Below are 25,286 nucleotides of genomic sequence, written 5' to 3'. Positions count from 1 at the left end.
GAGTGAGCAACATGGATAGGCTCCTGGTTTTGACAGGAGTTCAGTTTACTGATAAGGATACCTTATTCGAACAGATGACAAAAGCTTTACAAAAGTTTCTGGGGAAACATTCGATTCCGATGGCTCTGATGACCCAAATAGGTCAGCCTGCAATAAGGCAGAATATGGAAGATCCACTAGTAACAGGATGGCAAAATCGTATGGCTACGAACAGGGCTCAAGACTATAGACTGAGACAAGGAAATTATGAAGACAGAAAGCCAGGAAGATGAACCCCAGAAATGCACGGGGCATGATAAATCGATGTTTTCGATGTGACTCTCAATACCATTATGCTTTCAACTGTCCAACTCGTTATGATAGAGTGTTTGAAGCGACACATGACACTGAAGAGTTAGAAGAGGAAAAAGATAGTGACCAGAAAGAAGGCATTGTCCTATTGACAAGCAGTTTTACGCCGGTAATGAGGGTGTTGGTTGCAGAATCCTTCAACTGTGCTGTATTGGACAGTGGCTGCACATCTACTGTGTGTGGAATTGACTGGTTAAAATGTTACCTGGACCTTTGAATGCTGAAAATCGTAACAAGGTTAAGGAATTTAAAAGTTCCACAAGTTTCAGGTTTGGGGATGATAATACTCTGAAGTCGCTGAAAAGAGTGGTGATCCCTTGCAATATTGCCGGAGTGAATCATTTCATTAGCACGGATGTTGTATCAAGTGAGATACATTTGCTTCTGAGCAGACCATCAATGAAGAAAGCACACACGAAACTGGATATGGAACTGGATTAGGTAACAGTTTTTGGAAAGACGGTGGACTTACAATTTACACAGTCGGGACACTATTGTATTCCATTACTGACAAATAATTTTTCAAGTAGAGTGGTTAAGGATGTGTTAATGGCAGTTGAAAATGGGACTTTAGCTGATAAAAAGCTTGTGATATTAAAACTGCATAGGCAATTTGCACATCCGTCTCCTCGGAGGCTGAAAAATGTATTAAAGGATGCAGGGGTAAGGGATGACGACTATACTAGACTGATAGAACAGGTTAGTGACCGCTGTGAAGTTTGTAGGAAGTACAGAAGGACACCAGCACGACTGATAGTAACCCTACCTTTGGCCAGGGATTTTAACAACATTGTGGCCATGGACCTTAAGATATGGGATAAAGCAAATAATATATTTATTTTGTAGATTTAGCAACCAGATTTAGTCAATCAACGATTGTACGAAGTAAAAAAAGAGTAATTCTGGATCAAATCGTGGGAAAATGGATAGGGACAGGAATGGGTCCACCGGCAAAATTCCTTACTGACAATGGGGGAGAATTTGCTAATGATGAGTTTAGGGATATGTGTGAAAACATGAATATCAGAGTTATGAATACGGCTGCAGAAAGCCCATTTAGTAATGGTGTCTGTGAAAGAAATCATGCTGTCATCGATGACATGCTTTGGAAAACTTTGGCAGATCGACCAAATTGCAGGCTAAATTCAGCTTTAGCATGGGCAGTACATGCAAAGAATTCATTGCAGATGGTTGGGGGCGATAGTCCTTATCAATTAGTGTTTGGTAGAAATCCTAAAATTCCGTCCATTTTGCATGACGAGCCTGCAGCTTGGGAGGGGACTACAATTAGCTCTGGTTTTGCTGAACATTTAAATGCATTACATAGCAGTAGAAAAGCTTTTTTGGAAGCAGAAGTCTCTGAAAGAATTCGCAGAGCTTTAAGACATAACGTACGGCCATCAGATGCCATTTTTCAGCAAGGAGCCATGGTATACTATAAGAGAGACAATTTTAATGAATGGAAAGGCCCAGGGAAGATCATAGGCATAGATGGCAAAACAATTATTTTGCAACATGGTAATCAAACTGTTAGGGTCCATTCATCAAGGATAATGGGTACAGATTACAAATTTTCAAATTTAGACAGAGCAGACAGACATGACGAGGAACCAGAGTCATTTGGTACGCATGTATTACAGAACTATGAGGACCAATTAACTGATATAGACAGGGTTTCTGTGGAGAAACACAACACTTCTGGTGAATTAAAACAGGCCATTTTTCCGAAAGGGCAACTGCCAAAAGTTGGTACAAAAGTGACATATTTGCTTGAAGGGTCTAGTCAATGGAAGGATGCAACTGTTATTAGTAGAGCAGGGAAGGCCACTGGAAATTATAAACATTGGTTGAATGTACAGCATTCAGGGGAAGGAGTCAAGACAATGGATTGGGAAAACGAAGTTCAAAAATGGAGGGCACAGAAACCCGGTGCCAGTTCAGATAGTACATCGGATAGTGAACAGGTCCGCAGGAAAAGGTCGAGAACTATTGAAAGGACATCCCACAGCAGAAGGGAAAGATCAAGCAGTAGTAGTACAGAACGAGATACCAGGCGGGAGAGGGGACATAGTTTGTCAAGATCTCGGAACATGAGTAAGACTACGAATACTAATCGGAGTAGAAGCCCACACGCACGTGAGATTTTGGTGGCTTCAAATAAATTAGAGGAAAAAGTTATTAAAGAAGCTAAACAGCAAGAATTGCATCGTTGGAGTGAATTTGGGGTTTACACGGAAGTACCGGATAGGGGACAAAGAGCTCTATCCCACAGATGGATTTGCACGGAAAAGGTTCTTCCGGATGGAACTTATAAGGCAAAGGCCAGGCTCGTGGCAAGGGGATTTGAAGAAAACTTAGAAGATCAGGATTTAAGGGTAGATTCACCAACAGCAGGAAAGGTTATTTTAAAGATCATCTTGGCTCTATTAGCCACAAAGGCATGGAAATGCAAATCTATAGATATAAAAGCTGCCTTTTTGCAGGGGCATCAGCTCCAGAGAGACATTTTCCTCCGTCCTCCTAAAGAAGCAGCTAACACAGAAGGGGTACTCTGGAAGTTGAATAAATGTGTATATGGATTAAATGATGCATCTAGAGTCTGGTATTTTTCAGTAAGGTCAGTTTTGTTAAAGTTAGGCTGTTGCCAGTTGAAAGCAGATCCTGCAATGTTTTACTGGCACTTGTTTTTGAAAAACTCACCACTATTCTTAGAAGTCCCCCTATACCAAAAAGGGCCGACATTCTAAATGGTGATCAGGGATTCTCACTCCCCGACTCCGATGCAAGCTTCAGTGGGTGCTATTCAGGTCAAACTATATTTTCAAGTTATCCCCTGGTATAACCCATACCTTCACCAAAGATTTCCTCTACTTACCACTTGGTAGCATCGATCCTGGGTCCCGCATTGCTAAGTAAGTAAAGTAGACATTGGAATAACCACTGTTTCAGGTTAAAACTTTTAAGTTATTTTCTTATATTTTTTTTCTTTTTAAAAGATGCAATCACTGTCTTTACAGAAAAGTAAAAAGATCTTGCTTCTGGATCCTTCTGGTTGGTTGAAGGGACCTTCAGGCCCAACTTGACAATCAATCTTCTTTAAAGTCTGGTCTTCTTTAGATGTATCAGCTATTTTAGCTTGGCTGCTATGCCCTGTCCATTTCCCATGGCCGAGCTGACTGCGACTAGCTGCTTGTTCCTTCTCTGCTTCTCTCTCTCTCCCTCTGAGCTCTGCTTCTGGATCTGGATCTGAATCTGATAGTTCCTGCCCTGGTCTCGAGATTTATATTTGCTTTCTAACAATTACGTTTTTTGATGTTATTGTAAAGTAACTCTTATTTTCTTTGATGGTTAAAAAGGAGCTTTTGATCTAACCCTTTTTAATCTAACTAAGTACTCATTTTGACATGACTTCATCTCATAGATCTGATTACATTGTGTCCTTTGTGGTGTTCAAAATGCTTTGGTTTCAATAGGCGTTACTTTTAATTCCTGTCATTTCTATAGTTTTATTTTCCAATTGTGTCCTCAGCTCAATTTTGACTTTGATTTTGGCTTTGAATTATGTTTCTCGTAGACGGATAAACCCGGTATTAGCAAATTTTCACACCTAGAACCTCATCCATTCTTTTCCAGATCCTTACTAAGTTAGTTACTTTCAATGAAGGTGTGAGCCATTGTTTTTGGCTTCATTCAAAATCCTGTTTGTCTTGTTTGCTAAGCCTGCTTGACCAAGGATATCTGCATTTTACAATCCTTCCCTGGCAGCTGCTGTTAACCCTTTGTGGGATCTTTCCCTGTATTCTCTCATGTTTCTCTCAGAACAGATATTGCCAAACTTCCATGTTTCAAATGACACATCTTTCCATATTTTCAATAACACACTATAAAGGAAATCTTTCTGGCATTTTTTTTATTTTTTTTTATATAAATGTTTTATTGAAATTTTTTTCCCAAACAACAATTTTTCCCCTCTTACAAAGCAAACGCAACAATAACAATACAGAAATTTTAAACAATACACAAGTAACAAAACCCCTTTATCTTTGACCTAAACTAAACCCCCCCCCCTCCCCCCCCCCCCCCCCCCCCCCTGGGTTGCTGCTGCTGGTCATCTGTCTTCCCTCTAACGTTCCCCTAGGTAGTCGAGAAATGGCTGCCACCGCCTGGTGAACCCTTGAGCCGATCCTCTCAGGGCAAACTTTATCTGCTCCAGTTTAATGAACCCCGCCATATCATTTACCCAGGCCTCCAGTCCGGGGGGTTTCGCCTCCTTCCACATGAGTAGGATCCTGCGCCGGGCTACTAGGGACGCAAAGGCCACAACGTCGGCCTCTTTCGCCTCCTGCACTCCCGGCTCTTCCGCAACTCCAAATAGAGCTAACCCCCCAGCCTGGTTTGACCCGGGCCTTCACCACCCGCGAAATCACTCCTGTCACTCCCTTCCAATACCCTTCCAGTGCCGGGCATGCCCAAAACATATGTGCGTGGTTTTTTTCTGGCATTTTTATGATGCATGTCGATGATTTTTTGTGGGGTGGGACTAGTGATTTTGAAGCTATTGTAATCTCTGGTTTGAGGAAAGAATTCAGGGTTGGAAGTCAGGCTTCCGGTGTATTTAAATATATTGGACTGGAAATTGGACCGACTAAATTAGGGGCAACTTTAGGTCAGCAATCTTATTTGGAAAGCTTCACCCCAATAGCAATTAGTCGTGGCCGAGTTTCACAAAAAGACGCAATGGTTTCAAAGATAGATAAAGAGCAACTACGAAGTTTAATTGGCCAACTGAACTGGTTAGGTAGACAGACTAGACCGGACGTGAGTTTTGATGTCTTCGAGTTGAGTACAAAAATGAATGATCCCAAAGTGGAAGACATAATAAGAGCAAATAAAGCATTGGCCAAACTAAAAATGTAGAAGTGTGTTTTGAAGTTCCCGGTTTTAGGAGACCTTAAGCACTTGAAACTCCGTTTATAGTGATGCATCCTACGCAAATTTATGTGATGGGGTTTCAAGCGCAGGAGGTTTTATAATTTTCCTTTTGGGGAACAATGGTAAATGTTGTCCACTTGTGTGGGAAACAAAGAAAATAAGGAGAGTGGTAAAAAGCACTTTGGCTGCTGAGACGTTAAGCCTTGTAGAGGCGGTGGATATGGCCTTATATATAAGTATAATATTGACAGAAATTTTGGGATTAGGGGATTTGGGTAATATACCTATTGACTGTCACATTGACAATAAATCCCTGTGGGAAAATGTGCACTCTACAAAAAGTGTCAATGAAAAGAGATTACGGATAGACATTGCAAGTTTGAAGCAGATGTTGGACAGAGGAGAAATAACAAACATTAAATGGGTCGACAGGAGCTATCAACTGTCAGATTGTTTTACGAAAAGAATGGGCGAGTTCACAGAAACGTTTGGATATTGTTAATGAAGGGCGCTTGTTTCTGTGACTTTACTTTCTTTTTCTTTCTCGTCCAAAGAAAAAGAAAAGGGGGGACATCATGTGTGTTTTTGAGTTTCTTGAAATTTTGTTTTCACCTAATTATTATTTTTTTCTCCAAGGAAGGGGAGACTGTTAAGTAATGGGTTAAGAGACATTGCAATTAGTTGTCTCATTTATGTTAAGTATCCATTAATTGACACATGTAAAGGGCTTCAGGTGGCCTCTGTGAGGTGGCGTGTTGTTTAGAGTTTTGTGCAGAGGCTGTGGAAGTGAAATAAATGGTGTTTGGTGCAAAGGAACAAGAACTTTAGACTCTTCATTTCACAGCAACTAAAACGTCTAACAAAGGTGCCGTTAACAAAGCCTTCAGACCCGTGCCCTTGCAAGATGCCGACACCACTTGCTCCCACACTGACCCCCCCCCCCCCACCCATTTCCTAACCATTAATATATTGGCCGCTCAGTAGTAATTAATAAAGTTCAGAAGGGCCAAGCCCCCCTCCCCACGCCCCCGTTTAAGAAGGACCTTCTTCACCCTCGGGGCTTTCCCGGCCCATATAAAACCAGAGACCGCCGCATTAATCTTCCTAAAAAATGCGTTGGGGATGAAGATTGGAAGGCACTGAAACTCGAACAGCAATCTCGGAAGGACGGTAATTTTCTTAGTCTGTACCCGCCCCGCCAATGACAATGGGAGCACATTCCACCTTGCAGCTTATTTTGTGGCTTTCCGTCAGTTCTCAACCTGACAGGGCTATTCAAAGTTTGCGGCTTCACCTCTGCTGTTTTTTAATTAATTTTTTTAGGTGTTTTTTGTTTTGTCCTTCTTGCACTAATATGTTAAGTTTCCCTGATCAAGTTCTGTGAGTGCTTGAAGAATTTATTTTTAGGATCCCCATTCAGAAGGACAAAATAGTTGCAATGGCCATTCGCTATATCTGAGGTGTCATGGCTTTCACTCCGGATTCTTGGGACTTGCCACTAGCCATGCCAATTTCTATAGTTCATTGATCACCACTGTTTGCTGTAGAGTATGCAAAGTAGTTTCCCAGGTAATCCGGATGCTAGTTTGCATCAGGTAGGACAGTGTAGAACCTAGTTGTCATTCCAGAAAATTCCTGACTAAAGGTTTTTTTGTCGTATACCTTTTGAACAAACAAGGTCCTTCTTCAATGCTAAGCCATGTGAACCTTTTGGGACAAAAATGGTCTCATTGCACCTTGGTTGATTGATTGATTTGATTTATTGTCACATGTAACGAAGTACAGTGAAAAGTATTTTTCTGCGGCCAAGGAACGTACATAGTAGACACAAGAATAATCAACAGGGAACATTGACAAATGGTACATCGACAAGACAGTGATTGGTTACAGTGTGGAACAAGGGGCCAAAGAAAGCAAATACATGAGCAAGAGCAGCATAGGGCGTCTTGAATAGTGTTCTTATAGGGAACAGATCAGTCCGAGGGGGAGTCGTTGAGGAGTCTTGTAGCTGTGGGGAAGAAGCTGTTCCTATGTTTGGATGAGCGAGTCTTCAGACTTTCTGTACCTTCTGCCTGACGGAAGGGTCTGGAAGAAGGCAATGCCTGGGTGGGAGGGGTCTCTGATAATGCTGTCTGCCTTTCTGAGGCAGCGAGAGGTGTATACAGAATCAATGTGGGTGTGGCAAGTTTGTGTGATGCGTTGGGCTGAGTTCAACACAGTCTGCAGTTTCTTGCGATCTCGGACTGAGCAGTTGCCATGCCAAACTGTGATGCAGTCGGATAGGATGCTCTCCATCACACATATGTAGAAGTTTGTGACAGTCGATGCAGACATGCCAAATTTCTTTAGCTTCTGCAGGAAGTAGAGATATTGTTGGGCTTTCTTGACTGTTGCATCAACGTGAGCGGATAGATCGTCTGGCATTCTTGTTACTGATGACTACCCATACCAGCTGATTAAATTACAAATTAATATTTTATATAGCATATCTTTGTCACAAGAGACAAAGATTGAGGCAGGGAAGAGTTTGTGATGATGTGAAGCTGAGAAAAGGGTCAAAATTAGAAGTAAAGTTGCTAACTTCCAGTTCAGGGCAAGAGAAGGAAATGGCAATTATCCAGTCTTCAGTGTATTGAAACAAGAGTTGATTGAGGGATCCAGAGTAGAACTGGACCAAAGCATGTTCCATATGCCTAAAAAGGCAGGCATTCTCTGAGCCATATGTGTTTCCATAGCAATACCTTTTGTTTTGAGGAAGTGAATTGAGTCAAAGGAGCAGTCGTTTGATGCAAGAACTAGTTCAGCTAGGCAGAGGAGGATGCTGGTGGATTGGGATCCCACGACGAATATGAAAATGTTTAGGGTAAGGTCTCTGACTGCTTTCTTGGTTGAGATGTTTGGTCCAAATTTTGCATAGTTAATAAGGGCGAGGTTAAAAATGCTCACTGTTATAATTGACGAAATATGACAGCAACTTCTGGCACCACATGTGCAGTTAAATGTGGAAATCTGGAGTTTGCTGTCAAAGATACCCTGGTTAAAAAAGTTAGGGCAAATGCATTCAGGAGTAAGTGAATTTTTAATGGCATGTTAAGTAATAATTACTGCCAAACAACCTTCCTAGGCTTCGAGATTTAATTTCATAAGTGTCAAGTCTAATTTCTTAACACACTAATTAGTGCTGGAGACATTCATAAAACTTGTATTTCTTTATCATAATCTCGTGTCTCTTCCCCAATCTTTATTTCATTTTCTTACAGAATTTAAATGAAATTTATATGTCCTGCTTGGACAACTTGTCTCAATAAGGATTAGTTGAAGGTCCTTGCTGTTTTTTTGACTTTCTCATGGATGCCACAGATGTCTTTTATTGGGTGTGGTGTTGGATCAGATCCCAATTAGAGCAAGTCTACACTCAAGGCAGAGAGAACTTTGTAGGCAGCTTTTGAAGAGTTGAACAGCTAATGTTGATCTTTCACTGCTGCCAACAAAATCTGGGATGATATGTTTGGTGTGACGCTGCCCGAAGTGAGAAAATGTAAATCAAAAAATAAATAGTTTCTTTCTGCCGATGAAGGAATAAAATTGTAACTGCAAACTGTTTGTTACAGATGGAGGAACAGGCTGATTGTCAGATCCTGGATGGGCACTTTGTGTCCCCACTGGATCATTATTTACCAGGGATAATGCCAACTGAATCTGTCAAAGCTAGGTAAGGAAATAAAGACGCACAATTGAATTCTCAGTGTTCTTGCATTTTTTCCCCTGAACTCTGAAAATTTTCCTTATTTATGATAATTATTGGATCCATCTGCTAGAGATGTACTTATATTCCTGAACGATCGAAGTGTTTTCCAACAATGTCCTTGATGGTTACTAATGTAATTAAGTTTCCATTCATTTGCATTATTAGTATGACGAATACAAACACAAATTGTGACTACTGCCTTTACATTTCTTGCTATTTTCTTGAGTTTTTTTTCCTTTTGCATTGGTCTTCATACTTTGGTCAAGTTCAAAAGCTAGTGTTGCCAAAAATTGGAGGATAATCTCCTTTGTATCCTGTTTAAGGGGCAGTACATTAGTAAACAAATGTGTTATGTTACTTGACTACTTTATGCCACAATTCTTCAGTTTGACATTTTTTTAGATAGCTTCCAATTGACATTTAGCACTGTAAAATGGATATGATATTCTTTTTTTTTAAAAAAAATTCAAAGTACCCAGTTATTTTTTTTCCAATTAAGGGGCAGTTTAGCATAGCCAATCCACCTACCATGCACATCTTTGGCTTGCGGGGGTGAGACCCACACAGACATGGAGAGGGATTAGGTTTTTATGAAGCAAAATGCTTCCTTAAACTTTTCAGATTGAATGTTGTTATGATCCTGACATTTTGAATTAGTCGGAAGCTGTTGGACAAAGCTAACATTTGCTCTTTTTTAGGAGTTCATGTTTTTGGTACTCAATTTTAACATGGTTGATGGCCTTTAATTTAGACGTGCAATGTAAAGCAGTAATTATTCAGTAATAAGTTGATAACTTTTGACCAACATCTAGAAACAATAAGGATGCTGGAAGGGAGAGAACATCTGAGAAATAATGATCACAACATAGTAAGATTTAACCTGAATGATTTGTCAGAGAATTCCTATAGTGCATATGGAGGCCATTTGACCTATCGAGTCTGTACTGACCCTTTGAAAGAGAACCATACTTAGGCCCACGCCCCTATAACCCCACCTAACCTGCATATCTTTTGTATACTTGCTGGGGGGGGGGGTTGCAATTTAGCATGGCCAATCCACCCAACTTGCACATCTTTGGACTATGGTAAGAAACCCACACAGACACTGGGAGAACATGCAAACTCCACAGAGACGGTCACCCAAGGCCAGAATTTAACCCGGGTCCCTGGCGCTATGAGGCAGCAGTGCTAACCACTGTGCAGACCCACATCAATCTGAGAAATATGAATCTGCTTTCCCCACTCTTGCAGTGCATTACAGGTCATCATCTGTACCCTTGGCTTTTTTGCCGATTATCTTAAATCTATGCCTTCTGGTTACCGACCCATTTGCCAGTGGCAGCAGTTTCTATCTACTCAAAATCACTCCCAATTTTGAACACCTATTAAATCTCTTGATATTCTTTGCTCTGAGAAGGACAGTCAAACTTTCCTTGTTGCTCCACAACTGCATTCCACATACCTGGTACTAAATATTTAAATCTCTTCTGCATCTTGACATCCATTCTGAAGTGTGGTTCCCAGATTTGAACACACAACTCCAGCTGCATTGTAGCATGTGATTTATAAAGATTTATTGTAATTAAGGATCCAGATGGATTACATCCACACTTAAATAATCTAAAGAAGAGATAGTAGAGGTACTAGTTGTTAATAGGAAAGGGAACATTGTCAGAGGGCTAATAGAAACCCAATATATAAAAGTAATAATCAAAATGGATTTCAAGAGGTTATGTTTGACTAACCCTCTTCCATTTTTTGAAGCAGTAAGAGGGTGGGTCAGGATAATACAATGTCCTTAATGCGTAGGGCTGGTTAGCTCAGATAGTTGGAGCGCAGTGTTTAATAATGCAGACAACATGAATATTCGTACTGACTAAAGTAGTTCTTGGGGCCTGCCACTGCTACTTACCCATTGTGATAGTGTGATATGGAAAGACTGCGAGAGAGATCTGCAGAGAATCATGATTAGTACCCTTCAAATAACTGTAGACTCGACATTGAGAGAGTGTGTACAATATACATGGACTTCCAAAAGGCCAATGATGAGGTTCGAACGGAGTTTCATGACTGAAGTCAGGCATGTAGAATCTGGGTAAACAGTGTAATGGATAGCAAACTGACTTCAAAACAGAAAACGAAGGAGGGGTTAATGATAGTAACATCACCTAGCAGAAGATGGAAAACAGTTCATATACTTCAAAAAGGAGGACCAAACTGGAGCCAGTCTTTACACACCTCCATAAACATTTATTTCAAGGATGCACCTCCTCCTCCAACAACCAGTTTCAGTCTGTTCCTATTTATACTATTCTGGGGTGAACCAATTAAACTAAATCTGTTCCTATTTATAGGGGCACCAGTGAATCCCTTGCCAATGCCCATCACCTGTGTACAATTAAATACAATTATTATGCAATTAGCAGTGGCAATCCACAGGGATTTGTGCTGGAATCATTGTTTACCATTGGTATAAATTATTTGGTCTCTGGAGTACAATATCAACTTGCAGATGACGCAAAATTAGGCAGGATAGGAAAAGTACAGAATACAAGAAGACATTAAAACACTTGCAGAATGGATGTGTAAATGGTAAATGAATTTAAATACAAGTGTGACATCATGCATTTTGATAGGATGGGTAAGGGTGCCACATTTTCTTTTTTGAAAAAAGTCTTGATGAGATAGAGGCACATAAGGACCTAGGGGTACAAATTCACATCATAAAAGTACCAGTGCGGTTAGCAAAGCTATAAAACATGCAAACAGCACATTGGGTTGGGTTTCATTTTTTAGTGTTATAGAATTTAAAAGCAGATAGATTGTGTTAAACATTCATGTAACCTTGGTTAAATGAGTTATATCCATATTAAAAGGATTTGGAAGTACAAGTGAAAATGCAAAAAGGATTAACAAGAATGATGCAGAGCTCAGAGGGTTCAGCCATTGGGGAAGTCTGAACTAGCTGGGGATCTTTCTCTAGGAAGACAGACTGAGGGATGACCTAGTAGAGGTCTTTAAAATTATGAAGGGGTTTGAGTTTGATGGGATAGACATGGAGACAATGTTTGCACTTGTGGGGAATCAAAAATTGAGGATCATAAATACATTGTAATCGCCTATAGATCTAATAAGGAATTCAATAAATTTTAGTGTGATAATATTGAACTCACTACCACATTTGCCCCTAGTGATAGAGGCAAATAGCATTCAAGAGGAATCTGGATAAACTACATAAAGGGAAAAGCAGTTCATGTTGACTAGTGGGAGGAGGCCTGTGTGACGAAATTCAAATTGGACACCAAATATGGTTGCAACTTCAACCTTTTTCTGTGCTCTTCTTGACCCATTCAATGTCTCAAAATAGTAGTCATACGCAGAAATGAACTTATTTTTTCCTTGCATAAAGGCATAGCCTCAGCAAACCTTTTGTTTATGTCTCTTAAATTTGTAAAGGAAAGTTGAAGAATTTTATCTCGCCATGCGTGCTGATCCAGATCATTCATTATAGCATGACAGTATTAATTGTGAGAAGACCCCAGAAATGAAGCACCACCTATTAAAACACCAGGTGCAAACTTGTTTGCCATCTTGGACCCATGGTCCCGTTCCCTGTCACTCTCATGGATATCTCATTTCACAATGTATTTATAGCGTCAATCAACAGGCAGGGATCACGCATCCTTTAGCTCAAAACAAACAGCACAGTCAGCTAAATTGTGAATTGATGCATTTAACCCTAGGGCATCCTGAGAATGAACAACCGTAACCATTTCATTATTTCTAGCCTTAGTACAAAGCCATGAGCTATTGACAAATGAAAAGTAAACCGATGTTACACCAAATACCAATCCTAAGTGTGTGTGTGTGTGTACTCCTGCGCAGTATGTGCTCTCTCAAAACACCACAAGTACCTGTCCGTTCAAATGGTCTGCTATAAAATTCTATTTGTGCCTAATCTTATCTGGCCATGTTTAATGGCTTTCACCCACATTAAGCATCAATTTCTGTAACAGTGTAATGAAGTGGTGAATTGCAAGATTTTGTTATGTTATATATTTTGGGGTATCCCAAAGTTTTCTGTAGGTATAAAAGGTGGAGTATGGCCGATAAGGGATCAAAAAAGGAGATTTGCGCATGGAGGCAGAGGGCATAAACTGAGGTATTAAATGAATGCGCGCCTTTACTGAGGAAGAAAATGCTACTCGTGTCATAGTAAAGGTGGAGGTAATTCCAACACCAGAAAAGTTTTAAATTGATAAGGCGGTGTTAGATAAGATGCGTATGCTTAAAGGGCACCAGGATCAAATGAGATGCATCCAAGGATACTGCAGGTAGCGATTGTGGAAATTGCGGAGACACTGGCCATAATTTTTCAGTCTACCTTAGACTCTTGAGTGGTGTCAGAGGACTACAAATATTACACCCCTGTTCAAAAAGGGTGTAAAGGTGAGCCCAGCAACAGCAGGCTAGTCAGTTTAACTTTGGCGGTGGGGATACTTTTGAAAACAGTAATTAACAGCCACATGGACGAAAGTCAGCGTGGATTTCATGAGGAAAAAACATGTTTAACTGACTTGCTGAAGCTTTTTTGAAGAGGTAACCGAGGGTTGATTAGGGCAATGCAGTTGATATGGTCTACATGGACTTCTAAAAAGGTGTTTTTAAAAAAAAAAAAAAACATTTGGAGTACCCAATTATTTTTTCCAATTAAGGGGCAATTTAGCGTGGCCAATCCACCTACACATCTTTGGGTTGTGGGGGTGAAACCCACGCAGACACTGGGAGAACGTGCAAATTCCACACGGACAGTGGAGGGGCCGGGCCAGGACCGGGATTCGAACCCGGGTCCTCTGTGCCGTAGGCAGCAGTGCTAACCACTGTGCCTCCGTGTTGCCCTTAAAAAGGTGTTTTTTATAGTGTCACACAGCAGACCTATGAGCAAGGTTATAGCTCACAGAACAAATGGGACAGTAGCAACATGGATACAGAATTGGCTGAGTAACAGGAGGAGAGTAGTGGTTAATGGATATTATTTCAACTGGAGGAAGGTAACAACCTTTTTTAGTGTCACAAGTAGGCTCACATTACACTGCAATGAAGTTACTGTGAAAATCCCCTAGTCGCCACACTCCGGCGCCTGTTTGGGTACACGTAGGGAGAATTCGGAATTTTCTTTTGACCTAATCAAGTCTTTCGGGAGTTGTGGGAGGAACCCGGAGCACCCGGAGGAAACCCACGCAGACACTGGGAGAATGTGCAGACTCCGTACAGACGGTGACCCAGCTGGGAATCGAACCTGGGTCCATGGTGCTGTGAAGCAACAGTGCTAACCACTGTGCTACAGTTTATAGTTAAGTTCCCCAGAGGTCCTTAATTTTCCTGATGAGTATTTTAAAAAATAAATAAATTTAGAGTACCCAATTCACTTTTTCCAATTAAGGGGCAATTTAGCGTGGCCAATCCACCAACCTGCGCATTTGTCTGGGTTGTGGGGGCGAAATCCACACAAACACGGAGAGAATGTGCAAACTCCACACTGACAGTGACCCAGAGCCAATTTTGATCCTGGGAACTTGGTGCCGTGAGGCAGCAGTGCTAACCACTGTGCTACCATGCTGCCCACTCCTGATGTATTAATGATCTAAACCTTGGTGCATAGGGCACAAGTTCAACATTTGCAGATTTGCAGTGGCAAATGAAGTTCAATTTGGAGAAATGTAAAGTGATCCATTTTGATAGAAAGGAGGTGGAGAATGCCAATATAAAATATAGGGTTCAACTCCAAGGGATGCAGGAGCAGAGGGACCTGTGTATGTATCTGCATAAGTCATTGCTGGAAAATTGAGAGAGCAGTGATAAAGCATCGTATTCTAGGCTTTATTAATAGGGAGAGCAAAGAGGTTATGTTGAACTTGTATAAGACACTAGTTCAGTCTCAGCGAGAGTATTGTATCCAGTTCTAGGCATTGTACATTAGGAAGGATGTGACGGCATTGAAGCAAGTACAGAAAAGTTTAATGAGAATGGTTCTAGGGTTGAGGGACTTCAGTTATGAAGATAGATTGGGGAAGTTAAAGTCTTTTCTTTTGGAGAAAGGAAGGCTAAGAGGATATTTGATAGAGGTATTCAAAATCTTGAGGGGCCTTGGCAGAGTAGATGGGGAGTAACTGTCCTCGTCCATATGAGGGCACAGATTTATACTAATTGGAAAAAGAAGCAAAAGTGATGGGAAGGAACTTTTTCATGCAGCATATGGTTAGGGTCTAGAATGAACTGCCTGTGGTGTGGTGGAGGCAGGTTCAATGAAAGCATTCAAAAGGGAATTCGACAGTTATGTTTAAAAGGTGCCATTCTCCTGTCTTCTCCCCATACCACTGCACACACAACTTGCACACTGGGAGAACCAGTCCAGACACAATGGGATGAATGGCTTCCTTCTGCACTATAGTTTCTGTGAAATTTGAATAGCACAGTTTATAGATTGAATACGCAGGTAATTAACATCTTTACATCCAAATCCAGCTAACAACCAATAGATTATTGAAGTTTTTTTGTGCTGCTGCATGTCTGATAATTAAAATGTTGTAACTATCTGATAATCCATTGGGTAATGCACTTTTTGTGTAGTACTGAGTCAACGCAAGCAGAAGACCTGATTTTTGTGATCTCAGTGCTAGGTGATATCTTTTGGAATGTTTTAGAAATAATCTATTTCTTTGGGCTTGGGATGGAATGGAAAAGTATTCTAAACAAGACTATTTTATAATGATTTCTTGTTTAAAAATGAATATGTAGATTAAATAGATATCTGTTCATGATTGGGATGAATGTTATGTTGTGAATTAATCGGGGATAAGAAGGGGGAAGTTGATGCTGACAAAATGCAAGATTTCGCATGAACTGTGCAAGAACTAATTTACAGCACCTTTTGTAATTACACTTCTTGGGACACTTCACAGGAGCATTATAAGACAAAATGTACTTTGAATTCTAGGGTTTGATATTGCCTATTTCTTATCTGGAAGAAAAACAATATGCCATCTAATAATAAACAAAAATATGTAAAGTGTAAGTAAAATCATGTAGCATGTCAAAAACACAGTGGCTGAAATTTTAATTTGCACGCCTTGTGTCCCGCTGCTGGGTGGGTGAATGGTGGTACCATGGAGGAGATTTTAGCGGGTTCGACGGTTGATAGCCTCTCAAAGGGCTTGTGAGAATTTTATGTTAGTGTGCCTTGGCTGGTCGACTTGCCCCTGTGATCAAAGGAGTGAATGTGATGGCGTGGGCACCCTCTCTCGACCCATCTGGAAGCTGCCTCAATGTACCTGGTGTACTCCTTGTTCACTTGAAGGCCATTGTGATGCTCGTAAAATGGCTGTTAACAGGTGAATTTGTTCAGTGGCTGCCTGCCTTCAGCTGGTGAGTGGCTGAATCACACTCCCAGGACGCAGGCAGCAGCAGCTCCTACCCCCCCTCCAACCTGCTGTAATGGGCTCCCATGCCAGAATGTCCCTTAATTTTCTCCAGGAGAGTTGGTCACCCTGCACCCAGCCGGTTACCAGGGGACTGATAAAATCTTGGCCACTGTGATATGAGGTCCTGACTCTCAATCCTGCTTGTTTGGGATAGAGCTGTTTGTTGTATTTCTTCACACCATGAACAGATTATACAGTTTGCATGTTAGTTTGCTGCGATATTAATCATATATCAGCTGTTTTTTCAGTCCAGTTTTGTGTGTTTAGGATTTATGATTATCACATCATTGTACAACTAGCAACGTGAAGTTACTCACACTGCCATTGCTGCAGGTTTCAGTTCATAGTTCCCAAAGAATGGAAGAGTAAATACCGACCTGTGTGTGTTCATCTGGCTGGCACTGGAGACCATGTAAGTGGAGGGAATAACAATAAAATTGATTTACATAAAGGAGTTTGATTTATTAAATACATCGCATTGTTATAACAAAGTTTAGAATTGTGATCGGGTTATTTTTGTATTCACCACATTATCCCTGTGTTTGCGTGGGTTTCACCCCCACAATCCAAAGACGTGCAGGCTAGGTGGATTGGCCATGCTAAATTTCCCCTTAAATGGGAAAAAAAATGAATTGGGTACGCTAAATTCATTTAAAAAAAATAAATAATAATTTTTGTATTCACAATATTATTTATTTACCTTTGCTTCAAATATTTGCGTGCTCCTTCCAAAATACATTTTGCTGGAATACGATTCCATGATCTCCCAAATAATTATTATTCACCTGTAAGTCTTAACAGAAAGTACCAGTGGGTTACTTGACTGTGAGGGGACATTATAGTTGAGTCTCGTTCTGGCCTTGTTTCAAAATTATTTCTCTCTCCTTCATCTCTTGCTTCTTCCAGATCATGCCAAAAAATCCTTGAATGTAACAATTATTTCAAATGTCTACAAGATCGGATTGGACTGTGTTGTCGATACCCCTCATGCAACGCATCCATGGTCATTTGAGTGTGGTGCTGGGGAGAATGATTAGTGTCTGGAATTGTATCCCAGCAATAAGTCAACATCTTCAGAAAAATTGGTTTGAATATTTCAACAAAAAAGGAAATATATTCAATTCCCCAAACCAAATCCCCAAAAAATGGTGATTACATTACCTAAGACATGAAGGCCCCATATTTTATTATCAATCAGTAATCTCCATCTGAACAGTGATTGAGTTTCTGCAACTGCTGTAAGCACTAAGACCTAATAGAAAAGTCATACAGGGTTCCAACTCCAGATTGTTAGTTCATGATCCCTTTCTCAAAATTACATGTGTCTGCCTCAAAGTACATGTATCTGCACAGAGTAAAACATATTAAAAGTGAACTTCATGATGGATTTCCCAGCTGATATCTTGTTTTGGCTTTTGGAGGATGGCTATTTGTGTGAGATGTAGGTGATTTGCCAGTATACCTGGCAACTATACCTCAATTTCGGCTGTTGATACCAGATACTAAAGTTTTTGTTGGTACCTGAGCTTGTAAATTATCTTAACGGCTAACAAAGCTGTTAAGGTGGGGTGCTCTTTCCAAGAGCCGGTGCAGTCTCGATGGGCCGAATGGCCTCCTTCTGCACTGTAAATTCTAAAGCAGCAATTTGGAATAGATCCTAGCCTTTACAGAACAGTAAAATTTGTTTGTCCTAGTCATGTGTATATAAGTCATGTGGGCCAAAATCTTGCGCCCAGTTATTCCTCCGTAGGGTATGGGGAGAGCACTGTGGTATGGGGATAAGGGGCATGGGAAGAGTGCTGGCATTGATGTATAGGATTAACCATGATATTGAATGGTGGAGCAGGCTCAAAAGGGCTAGATGTCCCACTTCTGCTCCTATCTCTGTTTCCATGCCTCATTCTAGTGATAACCTCCAGGGTTGTTGAGCAAACAAAATAAAAGCAAAATACTGCAGATGCTGGAAATCAGTTACTTGTAATCTTAATTCACCACCTTGCTTTTATGCTCACATCTCTGTTCTCGCCCTGCTGCTACAGTGTTCCAGTGAAGCTCAACACACGATTCAGCAATTTACAACTTTTTCAGACCATGAACTCTGTCCCCCATTTTGATTCTTTTTATTTGCCACGTGCCAGTTTGAACCTTGCTACCTGGAAGGTGGTGCAATGGTTAGCACTGCTGCCTCACTACGCCAAGGACCCGGGTTCGGCTCTGGGTCACTGTCTGTGGAGTTTGTTCATTCTTCCCGTGTCTGTGTGGGTCTCACCCCCCACAACCCAAAGATGGGCAGGATAGGTGGATTGGCCACGCTAAATTGCCCCTTTAATTTTAAATTTTTCCAATTATCTCCTGCGATTGCGCAGGAAGGGACAAGGTATTGGGAGTGATTGAGGAGGGGACCAAGGTATCACAGAGGAAATGATCCCTTTGTAATGATGACAGAGATGGGGGGGGGAGATGGTGTTTGGCGGTGGAATCATAGAAGTGACCGAAATGACAGTTGCTGATCCTGTGCATGTGGGGGCTCATGGGATGGAAAGTGAGGAAAAGGGGAACCCTATCGCAGTTCTGGAAAGGAGATGAAGACATAGTTGAGAGCCCTGTCAGCCATGGTGGGGGGAATCCTTGATTGAGAAGAAAGGAAGACCTATCAGAAGTGCTGTTCTGAGAGATTGCATCATCAGATCAGATGCAATGCAGACAAAGAAACTGGGAAAATGGAATGGAGTCCTTTTAACAAATTTGGAGTACCCAATTGTTTTTCCAATTAAGGGGCAATTTAACATAGCCAGTTCACCTACCCTGCACATCATTTTGGGTTGTGGGGGTGAGACCCATGCAGACATGGGGAGAATGTGCAAACTTCACATGGGTCGGGATTGAACCCGGGTTCTCGGTGCCGTGAGGCAGCAGTGCTAACCACTGCACCACCCTGCTGCCCCGGATTGGAGTCCTTACAGGAGTTAGGGTATGCAAAAATAAGTATTGGTAGACGGTCTATACCCAGAAATGGAGAGAGTGAAGTCGCGGAAGGGGACATGTCAGAAGTGAACCGTAAATATGAGAGAAAGGTGGAAATCTGAAGGAAAGTTGGTTATTTTGGTTCCGGGCTTGAGCAGGAAATTGCAATGATACATTTTGATGACTGTATTGGAAAAAAGAATTGCCCCCCCCCCCCCCCCCCCCCCTCCCCGAGTTGGACTGGGACAAGGAATGCTCCACATCCCTAAAAGATAAAGGTGTAACCAAGATCCATGCAGGTACACCCAGCAATACCTTTTTTATTTAGAGGAAGTGAGGCTAGTTGAAAGAGAAACTGTTCAAAGAGCAAACAAGTTCAGCCACGCAGAAGAGGATAATGGTGAATGGGGACTGCTACAAGAAAGAAGCAGAGACCCTCTGACATTTTGTTAAGGGTTCGCGGACATCTATAGTGAAGAGGAGACAATTGGGTCTGGGAAACTGAAAGTTGTTGAAACAGCAAGGGATGGTCAGAGGATTCACAGGTGTAGGTGGGAAGATGTAGGTTGAAAATTGAAACATCGTTTGGGATGCCAGTATTTACACCATTTTCATGGTGTAAATAATGAGTAGTGCAGTTCTTTAAATTACTACTAAGTTGTGTATGTGCAGAAATGTTTTTCAGTGAGGGGAAGCAAGCCTTGTGTTTGCTTGAAAAATTAGAAAATAAAAATCTGGATGTTGCCAGTTTTATCATTTGATGCAATCACGTAATAAATACTTGTGGAGGGGTTGCCAAACTGGGCTGCGACCCCCAGTGGGGTGGTGGGATGAGTAATTGGCGTCATGAGCTCCCCCCCCAAAACCGTCATGGCTCCAGGGTCTGGATCGAACCTGGGTCCTCGGCGCCGTGAGTGTGAAACATTTATAACGGGGTCACAGCAGAAAGAAATTTGGGAAGCACTGACCTATTAACTTGAAAGGGATGACTTGATTGTATTTAAAAATGTGGTTGACTTAAATAGTTTGTGGCTTTTATTGGAATTTGTATATTAAGCATTCCATTTATCTAATTTTCCATTCCAAACGATTTCTAGTTTTATTGGCGACGACGTACCCTGATGGCCCGTCCAATGATAAAGGAAGCGTGCATTGGATCTCTTCTATTGGAAAATCCTTATTATATCCTTTGTGCATTTTTATAAATTTTACTGGCATTCTAATTGTTGCAGTGCCACACTAAGTATTTTCAGAAACTTAGAATTGCAATCGTTTGGAAAAGTTGAGATTAATAAACTACATTTTCTAAAACAATGGAAAGTATAGCTTTTACTTTTAAAAGAAAAATGGTACAGCAATTTCTGGATGTCTTTTTTTAATCGAGAGTAGTGTACTTTTTAGAAGAGAGAATTTAACATGATTTTCAAACATATTTTCAGAGGTGAAACATATTTCCTACTTTATTTGAAAAAACCTGCCCTGACTTAGGTCCTGATCCTGAAATAGTGAAAATAGGATTTAACGTAAAAGGAGAGTTCTTTTTTCCTCCCGGTTTCTTCACCTTGCTCAATCCTGAGCTAAACATAGTGCAAATTTGCTTATTAATGGGTTTCAACATAGTGTGCTTAAAATAATTGAATAGTGTAAAGAAGAATGCTAACTTTGCCCCACCCCCTTCCACCCAAACAGCCCCAGAAATCTGGAGAATTGAGGATAATTGTACATCTATTGCTGCATTAGTTGAGATTAGGGTCAGAATTTACTGCCCGTTCACTGGCGGCGGGATTCTCTGGTCCCACCGGCAGTGCATCCCTGTGGCATTCCTGGCGCTGTGAGGTGGCTTCAACGGGAAATCCAGGAAATGGCACGTTGCCAAGAAACATGCGTCTGGGAAGCCGGCGAACACCACCCCAGATCACTCCGTACAATCCATGCTATTGAACCTAGTTTCTATCAGCTGCTCACGGCCATAACCAGGTGAGTGAGTAGCTTACACATTTTGTAGTAATTAATATTATACATGAATTATTACTGCAATAGTCTTGGACTATTGCATTAAGCTTTAAGACAGACTTTCTTAGCTACAACCCATATCGATTATTTGAGAAATAATAAAGAAAATAACTTTGGGAAAAATAAATAGATTTACCTGCATGAAGTATAGAATTAAATGCCTATCAAACCTATTTCTTCCAAAGATTGTTTTTTGTGTTGTGATGGATCCACCCTAATTTTATTTGAATTCTTTCTAGAATTTGTTACCCTTTTGTTCACTTAGTTTTCTTCTTATATGAATCTTTCCCAGACAATGCAAATGTGCAAGTGTTTGCTTCCTGGTCATTGCCAATTCAGTATTTGGCCACTTGACAGGAGGAATGCAAGAGGCTTGAGTTATGGCTTCCCTCTGCTGAGTGCTCCCTTGCACCAATGTGACTGAAATTGGTGTCTCCAAGGAATTAATCAATTTTGTATGATGGCACCCAAGTGATTGAGCTGTGCTCTGGGCTAGCCTGAACTCTTAACCTATTTAAGTTTTTTGAGTATGCTGCATAGTCAATGTAAAACTCCTGAATGCTAAACTTATTTGAAACCTTGAAAATAATTGACCAAAAACTGGGTTATCTAAATAACATTCAGTTCCAGCACATTTCATTCTGTTTTTCAGAGTAGAGTGTGAGCCACAATGTTCCATAGAATATTTGATCATCTGTGTCTATACTTTTCAGTAACCTTCAATCTGGTTATATTGGCATGAGAGTTGGGTGAAGCAGGCAGGTGCATTAAAAAAAAATATAATGAACAAGCTAATTTATGTATCGTAAGTGTTGGCATATATATATATTTATTTTTATATTTTTTTTAGCATTTTTATACATAAAACAATGCAAAATGTCAAGAACAACAGAACCCCCTCACCCCACCACTCCAACCAAAACCCCAATAACTCGAAGAACCCCCCCCCCCCCCCCCCCCCAACCAACCACTTCCCCTTAGCAGCCGACGGTAGCCAACTCTTTAAAGTGTAGAATAAACTAATCCCATCTCTTGTGGAGCCCCTTCATCGCTGTCCTTAAGGTGGCAAACTTAACCTTCTCCAAATACAGGAGCCCCAAGCCACACAGGGCAGAGAAGCTGACCTCCACCCTAAAAAGACGTGCCTGTGAGCAATCAGTGAGGCGAAGGCTAAAACATCTGCCCCCGCTCCAGTCTGCAGCCCTGGCAAGTCCAAATATGGCCCCCAGGAGACTGGGCTCCAAATCCACATGCAGGATTACTGACATGGTGCTGAAAAACACCCTCTAAATTTTCTCCAATTCGGGCAGGACCAGAACACGTGTACATGATTGGCTGGACCTCCCACACCCCTCGCATGTGTCCTCTACCCCCTTAAACAGGTGGCTCATCTTCGATCTAGTCGGGTGTGCCCTGTGCACCCCCTTTAACTGCATTAACCCCAGCCTTGCACATGAGGTTGAAGCATTGCCCTCCGCAGCACCTCACACCACAAACCTTCCTCCAGTGTGACCCCTAGCCCCTCCTCCCACTTGGTCTTGGCGTCCTCCAGAGACACCACATCCTCGTCCAAAACCTTCTCATAAATCACCAAGGTGACCCCCCCCCCCAAATCCTATCACTGATAACACCCCCTCCAACAACGAGGAGGACGGTGTCATCGGAAACGTCGAGAAAACCTTTTTTGCAAAATCCCGTACCTGCATGTACCTAAAGGCACCCTCCCGTGGTATCCCAAACTTCTCCACCAACTCCTCCAAACGTGCAAACCACCCTTCAAAAAAATAAGTCCTTCATTTCCATCACCCCCTCCAACCCAATCTTGAGGCACCTGCACCCCCAAGTCCTGAAGTGAGTAGTCACCACACAAAATAGCAATCCCCCAAGATCGCTCCTGCCCCACCCCCCGAGAAGAAACCAAAAAACATGTGCCCTTTTCCAAATTCAGTTTATATCCTGCACCTCTCTTGTCTCCCTTCCACCTGTGCCTTATACGAGATGATTTCGCTCCTTCCCACCGCCGTAAATGCCTCCCAAGCCACCGAAGGTGAGACCTCTCCATTCTAATTGAACCCCACATAATCATCAATCATCCTTGCACTAAAACTAAGATCCGCCAGCAGCCCCATATCCCACCTCCTCGCCGGCCTCTGTGCAGGCCCCTTCTCAAGGACCACATCCACCAAATGCGGAGCATGATCCGAAATAACAATCGCCGAGTCATCTGCTTTTCTCACCCCTGACAGCAACGCCCTCTCCATAATAAAGAAGTCAATCTGCACGGGCAAAAAAAAGGAATACTCTCTACCGGTAAGAATTGGCACAGGTCCAGTCCCCCCACCTCCTTCATAAAGGTTGCCAACACCGCCCTCTCCGAAGGGATCAACGAGCGTGATTTAGACCGATCGATCTTTGGATGCAACACTGTATTTAAATCCCCACCTAAAATTAACTGATACATGTTCAGACTTGGTATGGCAGCCAATATCCTCTTCATAAACCCTACACCATCCCAATTCGGGGCATACATACTAACCAACATCACCAATCTCCACTCCAATGCACCCGTTACTACAAGTACCTGTCCCACTGATTCGCCACCACCTTCTCCATCTGAAACCTAACTGTCTTGCCCACCAGTATTGCTACTCCCCCAGGCCCTGTTATCAAAGCCCGTGTGGAACGCCTGACTCAACCCTTCCGAAGCCTAACCTGGTCCTTCACCCTCAAGTGGGTCTCCTGCGACCACCACGTCAGCTCTCAAATGTGAGAAAACTCTAGCTCGCTTCTCTGGACCCCCCCAACCACCGCACGTTTCACGTTACCATATAGACTGGGGGGTCTCTCGCAATTCCCTCTCCTTTCAGTAATGGTCCTGGCCCCGCCCCACAAGCGGGACCAGGCCCTACCCCTAGTCCTCATCAGCCAGCTATCCCTGTCTTTTCCCCCACCAACCACTTCCTCTCTGCATACTCTCCATTCTCCCCATCCTTTGCACCTCCTGGACCCATCAAAACCCGTCCACACAGGCTTGGATGGCTGAGACCCCCCTCCCCTCAACCTCGCTTCATTCACTACCCAACTCTAGTATTGGTGCCCGCCAGAGTCTCCCCCCACTCCCCACATACCTGGTACAAAGACCCCCCCCCCCCCCCAACACCCAGCCCTACTAAACAATCAAACATGATCAGCCCCAATCAAAAAGGGGAAATACCCCAACGTCCCCAAACCACCACCTCCCAACCACAATATATGAAAACAAAGTCCAAAACTCAGTTCAGTCCCAATCCTTCAGCCCTCACAAACGCCTCCTCCACTATCTCAAAGTAATAGTCCTTGGAGTTGTGTAACTCAACGCGCTGGGTAAACCTCCCCGAACCGCACATTACTCTTGTAAAGCGCTACCTTCGCCCTGTTAAAGGCTGCCTGTCATCTTGCCAACTCCACTGTGGAGTCCTGGTATATACAAATACAACTGCTGTCCCACCTCGCCACTCTATTTTGCTTGGCCTTCTCAACACCTTCTCCCCCATCTAGTAGCTGTGGAAACAGGCTATCACAGCTCTCGGTGGCTCATCGCTTTGGCTGGAGCGACCGATGAGCCCTATCCAGCTCAAAGAGGGAAGTGTTCTCTCCCCCCCCCCAAACAACTTGGCGAATATCCCCGAAAAGTACTCGGGCCTCTGGTCCTCCCACCCCCAAAAGGCAGTCCCACATTCCGCAGATTCTGCCGTCGTGTCCTGTTCTCCAGGTCCTCCACTTTGGCTCCCAGCCTTTATTACTCTCCTCCACCTTCC

At 42.2% G+C, this 25,286-nt stretch overlaps 1 protein-coding gene across 6 annotated transcripts in view; it reads left to right on the top strand.

Moving 5' to 3' along the window:
• abhd18 (abhydrolase domain containing 18) overlaps positions 1-25,286 on the top strand; it is a 118,563-nt gene that overhangs the window by 26,374 nt on the left and 66,903 nt on the right. For all 6 annotated transcript variants that reach the window (XM_072495668.1, XM_072495669.1, XM_072495672.1 and 3 more), the window contains 3 exons: positions 8,895-8,995; positions 16,846-16,924; positions 20,574-20,660. In XM_072495668.1, coding sequence (XP_072351769.1) covers positions 8,895-8,995; positions 16,846-16,924; positions 20,574-20,660 — 267 coding nt within the window. The remainder of the gene's footprint in view (positions 1-8,894; positions 8,996-16,845; positions 16,925-20,573; positions 20,661-25,286) is intronic.

Source organism: Scyliorhinus torazame, chromosome 3, assembly GCF_047496885.1.
Source record: "Scyliorhinus torazame isolate Kashiwa2021f chromosome 3, sScyTor2.1, whole genome shotgun sequence".
NCBI classification, from domain to species: domain Eukaryota; kingdom Metazoa; phylum Chordata; class Chondrichthyes; order Carcharhiniformes; family Scyliorhinidae; genus Scyliorhinus; species Scyliorhinus torazame.
This window is presented reverse-complemented; position numbering and strand designations above follow the sequence as displayed.